Source organism: Choristoneura fumiferana, chromosome 18 (genome assembly GCF_025370935.1).
Source record: "Choristoneura fumiferana chromosome 18, NRCan_CFum_1, whole genome shotgun sequence".
NCBI lineage: Eukaryota > Metazoa > Arthropoda > Insecta > Lepidoptera > Tortricidae > Choristoneura > Choristoneura fumiferana.
The window spans coordinates 11,194,230-11,200,249 of NC_133489.1; the positions used below are offsets into that span (position 1 = coordinate 11,194,230).

The window sequence follows — 6,020 nt, forward strand, 5'->3', positions numbered from 1 at the left end:
ACTTTGAGTTACGAGGTTCGTAGTAGCCCTGCAGCGCTATGCGTGTGTGAAGCAGTGTGAAGCGCTGTAATGATGACACTGACAGTGACAGTTCAATGAGGGCTCTCGTTTTTTGTCTCACTAGATGGCGCACTGTTGCGTGAGGTTTTTAAGTATGGCTTTCAAAGTCTGTACGGGCGTGAAAACAAAATTTAGATTGAAATCCTATTTAATACACTTTAAAACCATACCATAAAAATATCGAGCATGCCACAGTGTTGCATAGTCCCCGTTTTGTTCGGAAAAAGGGAGGACAAAGGTTTCCGAAAGACAAAACTGTTTCAAAACACAGACATTCATTGCCCCGGAACGCATACTTGCCATAATTAATTTCAGATATTGCAAAATATTCACAAAAATATTCTAATTATAAATAAACCCGCGTAGCTCACCCAAAAACTATGAGATTTGACATTTCGGAGACCTCACGCTACACTAGCGCCTCTAGTGGCGAATTCATACGCGATACTCATTGGCTTTCAATGTTTTATTTAACGTTTTAACCGATCGATTCGCGCTGTCATCGTTCATCCACCATTACCTCTCAATCTGTTGCGCTTAACAGCAGTCAAAATATCATTGGATTTTATTCGTACTATTTTGTAAAATAAATGCACAGTAGGTATAATTAAAAGTCTTTGATGGGCTTTTGCGACCGCAATAATAACTCAACAAGGGTAAAACCGGGCTTCTAATGGACTCTCGTTCGTAATTCCTTATTTACCGCCCTTAAGACACAATGTACTATTTATTACTCATACAATACTTATTTTATTACTGTACGCACAGTACTTCAGGTAGCATTTTTTTTTTTATTTAGTCATTTAGTTTCAAGGGTATTGACTTTTTTAAATATTACATACAACACAACATAAACGAGTATTTTAATAATATGGTCACTTTTAATGGCGCGTCCACATCGGGCCAACAAAGCGTCTTCGAAACATCTTCGAAGGCCAACGAACGAGCGTGCGAATAGCCAACGTTGAATATCCTTCGTTGGCGTTCGTTGGGCTGGTGTATACCCACCATTAGAATCATGTTTGTATGCTAAAAAATAAATTAGTATCTTGTTTTCACAAAGTATCAATTGTAACATACAATTATTTTAATTATTTATGTACTTAATTAATATTATTATTATTTAAATATTACTTTGTGTTATTTTTACTACTTCTGAACAAAATATAGTGTTTACAGTATTTTTCCGAACGAAATAATTGCGGGGCTGCCACACTATTAGCCATATCCGGTAAAGTTGCTAGTTAAGGGTTTTTCCTTTAAATGAGCAAAAACTTAAAAAAATCAAGATATACAAAAAAAAGAAACATCAGTTAATAATCAATAAAATAATTTATAAAACTAATATCTTAGTTTAATTTAAAAGAAAATTGTGCAACAAAGTAACAATATAAATTGTAATAAAATATAAACAAATGACTATGAAATATAACGCGATACGCTATCTTACCAAAAAAATAAGAAACAATAAAGTATTCTAGCGCAATAATATGGTATATTGTATGTTATAACAGCATAATAAAATGGTAATCTTGATAATAATGCTGGCAGCACTGGTTTCCGGTTAGTGCAGTCCATTCACCAATCAAACAAGACAACACGCAGCGCAGTTGCTTTGACTAACCTGCTGCTGCTACCAGTCCGTCAGTTCTTGCAGGGAGCTCTAACTTAGTTTGATAAATGTTGGATTGCTTCCGCGTCATCTGATGTGAGCTAAGTACCGCGATGCGTGTGAAATTGTTTTACTAAACATTGAACTAAAATGGCGTCGCTGTTTATCAATCAGTGAAGTTGCCACTAGTGAACGTTTCTCAGTGATCGCATCAGTGAGTCATAAACCAACATAGCAATGACATTTTTATAACATAGTGAATACGTTTTAGAAACGTTGTATTGAAGACTGGCAAGTGTGATTTAGACAGTACAATAATGCGCGAATTCAAAGTAGTCGTTTTGGGTTCGGGTGGGGTCGGCAAGAGTGCTTTGACAGTGCAATTCGTGTCCGGTTGCTTTATGGAAAAATATGACCCCACAATAGAAGATTTCTATAGAAAAGAAATCGAAGTGGACAATTCGCCATGTGTTTTAGAAATATTGGATACCGCCGGTACGGAGCAGTTCGCGTCTATGCGGGATCTGTACATAAAAAACGGCCAAGGATTCGTGGTCGTATACTCGCTAACGAATCACCAAACGTTTCAAGACATCAAACCAATGAAGGAATTGATAACGCGCGTGAAAGGCTCTGAACGCGTGCCCATCCTGCTGGTGGGCAACAAGGCGGACCTGGAGCACCAGCGTGAGGTGGCGCAGCCCGAGGGCGCGGCGCTGGCGCAGCTCTGGGGCTGTCCCTTCGTCGAGGCCTCCGCCAAGAGCCGCACCAACGTCAACGAAATGTTTGCTGAGATCGTGCGCGAAATGAACATTAGCCCCGAAAAAGAAAAGAAAACTTATTGTTGTTGTACAGTGCTTTAATATCTAGAGTGTAATGTGGCATTTATTTCTCGTAAGACTGCAAGGGCGAGGAGAGGCGTGAGAGCGTGTGGCGCGCGCCCATGCCGGGGCCCGCGCGCCTGGACAGCCCGCCGGGCGCCGCGCCGGCCCGCCGGCCGCCGGGCGCCGAGCCGGCCCGCCAGCCCCTAAGCCCCTCGCGATGTGCGTCATATCACGTTGTTAATATCTTTGATACATACCATTGTCCAATCGAGGTGCTTTATCTTATATTTTCATACTTTAGTACTTGTAGATACTCCCGCAATAACCATTATCACATTTTGACAAAGAAAGTGGCCCTATTGGAGCATACTTCTTTAAAAGATCATGTTTAAACAATTAAGTTTTTTTTAATCAAATATCAGTGACACAAGCACATGCTGTGTTGGTAAAAAAAATTACATTTAATTTAAAGTAAATTAGCCAAGTTTGTATATAATTTCATGAGATTAATGATGTCGAAGGGCATGGACAGTTAGAGAATTAAAAAGCCATCCAAATATGCAATAAACTTTTATGATTGTGTAGAGTGGAGTGTGATGAGTAACAGATTACACCTAAGTCGAGTCGCAGAGTGTTTTATTGTGTAAATTATGTTTAAATGAGAAATCCGTAATCAAGGAAATACAGTAAGATTTGTCAGTTGCGTGATTGTGTTTTAAAAGTCTACCAGGATTTGTGATAATACATATAACAAAGTATCTATAAATAAAAGTTTTAAGTGGGAGATTACCAAGAAGTTTTATTCTCCAGGATATAAGGTAACATGATTTTATTATGTTTTTGTGGCCAATAAGTCAGTTTTTAATGAATTTGATAACTTAACTGATCTGAGGCCGTATTGCCTAACGTTTTCCGATGCTCACAATCGTAATCAAATGACAGATTTCCCATAAAAAAACTGTCATTTATTGCGTTTGCGAGTGTTAGAAATGTTAGGCAATACAGCCTCTGTTCTTTGGACTGCCATATAGATAAACTTGATAGGCTCTTGGAATCATAATTTTAGTGCCTGTAAAGCTTTTCTTAGTCTCTTCTGAAGAGACTATCTTTGGTATTTCATAATGAAAATATAAAATGTCCCAAGCAAAACATGTGTACGTTTTCTTCATTACTCTGACTAGTTAAATCACTGAGTCCAACCAAACAGGCCTTGCATATTGAGTGTTTTATCTTTTTGTTTATCGAAGAAAGTCTTACTGATTCTACTATGAATTTGTTATTGTAATACCTCTTAATTATAAATCTTATTCTTTGTTATGAAAACATGAGCTTGTTATATTGAACAATGATTCTAGCTATTGCTTTCCTTTGTTATTGATCAGGCAAGTGGCAGAATCTATTAATAATTTGACTTCTGGTGTCATATATTGCGAAACTAAATCTTATTTATTTTTTAAATACAATAATAATAATGGTCAACAATAAATTTCAAGCAACTTTTCCTTTTATCCTTATAATTGGTAAGGCACATTGCCATGATGAAAAAGTCTGATGCAGATTATATGATATTCTGTTATGTGATTTCGAAAAATTAATATGTTTTGACTGTTGTTATTGGATTTCTAAAATAAAACTGTAGTTTGTATCCACAAAGAAATTTAGGCTAGAGCAAGAATGTTAACAAGCCTCTTATGTTAAATATCAACCCAAAGCATATCCACAACTGCCATACCCTCATAGGTTTAAGGTATGTTACTGTACCTGTATGGTAAAAATATGTATCTATTCAAACCACTCAAAATTTTATTTGTTACCACGGCTTTATTACATCTGAATAATAGTCTGTGGTATATATTTTTAATGGGTTAGTTAGATAAGTCCATATTTTTACAATCAACTTTTCCTAAGCCTTAGCTACCTACCTACATAGGTGCCAAGGGACATATGATGCAACAAATTGTAGTTCTAGTAACCCAAAGTTTTTTTTTTGTATTAGAAATAGGGTAAACAATGTAATTTTATTGAAACCCTTTTTATTAAATCTTAATGACTGGACATATGAAATCGTAACAAAAACATAAATAAACAGCTGTCAGATTGTTTAATTGTTACTGTGTCAGATTGGTACTAGCTGTTATCTATTTTTTTAAAGTATTTTTCAATAAAAACATAGGTCAAGATTGTTTACCTTCTTTCTAATGCTAAAAGAATTGAATGAGGTATGGTGCTGACAAAGAGACAAAGATAATAGATGCTATAGTTTTGAGCTCATTAAAGGGAGTTTTGTTTCTTCTTTCTTTTGCCTGAATGACTTCTTTGTGTAGGGTTATTCTTACATTCATTCTGATGTAAGTTTGCTAACAAAAATTTCAAAAACCTAGGATTCAGTTGGAAAAAACAGGGCAATACATTTAAAAAAAGAATGTGGTAACAAAATAGCAATAAATCAATGAAAATGTGGAAAAAAAAGTTAAATGTTTTAAATGTTTATTTGGGCACAAACACTACAATTTAGCTTAGATATAACAAGCTTATACCTAACATTAAGCAATAAAGATGCCACTGTTAGATAATACATAAAAATGAAAGAGGGTTGGGTTAAATGAAATTCAAATAATATGAATCTTCAAATACCTTATTGGGGCGTTTTAGAAACCCAGGGCGCTTCTTAAAAACTATTAAGTGAGCCCCAGGACACGAAAAAGTAGACATGTCCTAGATAAATCGGTTGGCAACCTTATTAATGATGTATTGCCATCAACATCTATCTACATTGATTGCAATGTGTATTGCCAATGGATATAGTGTAGTTACTTTTGTGTGAAAAAAAGAACAATATTAAAAAGTTATCAATTTATTTAGAATAATAAATGGTCATAATGAATGGTCCTAGAGTCCAAATTCCATGAAACAAGGCATTTACCCAAAGTGATGGAATTATAAGCATATCAATACAATTTTACTTCTTGGGTTGCAATTGATTTTATATTCTACCCACATACTGGCCTTTTAGCGAATTCTAAATGAACCATGTTGAAAGTAAAATCATATTGAAAGAGCCTGACGAAACTTAACTATGTAGGTATGTATATCAATGACAAATAAATAAATTCAAATATCCATAGCAATAACAAAGAAAATATGTATTTGCTTTAAGCCTGAACGTGTTGAAGTAATAATCACGTTTGAGTTTTTGTTGTGGATGTCGCATAGCATGTGGGCGCTCAACTGTGCACTATCGTCGATTTCAAATCGCATGTCGTGCGCAACCAGACCTAAGTACCTACTACTGTGTTCTACGGTAGATAATACAGAAGCAAAATTATTGTGTTGCAAAAGTTACACATTAATTGATCTGATCACTCACTGGTCTGTTCTTCATGACAAGACTGACTGCCTAATGGTTTGATTATTTGGTGATCACTGGGCCGAATAGTATTGCAAACGTAACGGGACTGATTTTCTTGTAGCAATCGCCGGCTAATGCCTACTGGGGCGCGTGCTGGTAAACGCTAGCAGCTGTT

General features: G+C 35.9%; 1 protein-coding gene across 1 annotated transcript; it reads left to right on the forward strand.

Moving 5' to 3' along the window:
- Positions 1-1,618: 1,618 nt before the first annotated feature.
- Positions 1,619-3,285, forward strand: Rap2l (Ras-associated protein 2-like). The gene has a single exon (XM_074101444.1). The coding sequence runs from the start codon at positions 1,990-1,992 to the stop codon at positions 2,533-2,535; it is 546 nt and encodes a 181-aa protein (XP_073957545.1). The 5' UTR covers positions 1,619-1,989; the 3' UTR covers positions 2,536-3,285.
- The last annotated feature ends 2,735 nt before the right edge of the window (positions 3,286-6,020 follow it).

Bases quoted from the DNA above. Each gene is read 5' to 3' on its own strand.
- Rap2l (XM_074101444.1), top strand. From the start codon at position 1,990: ATGCGCGAATTCAAAGTAGTCGTTTTGGGTTCGGGTGGGGTCGGCAAG.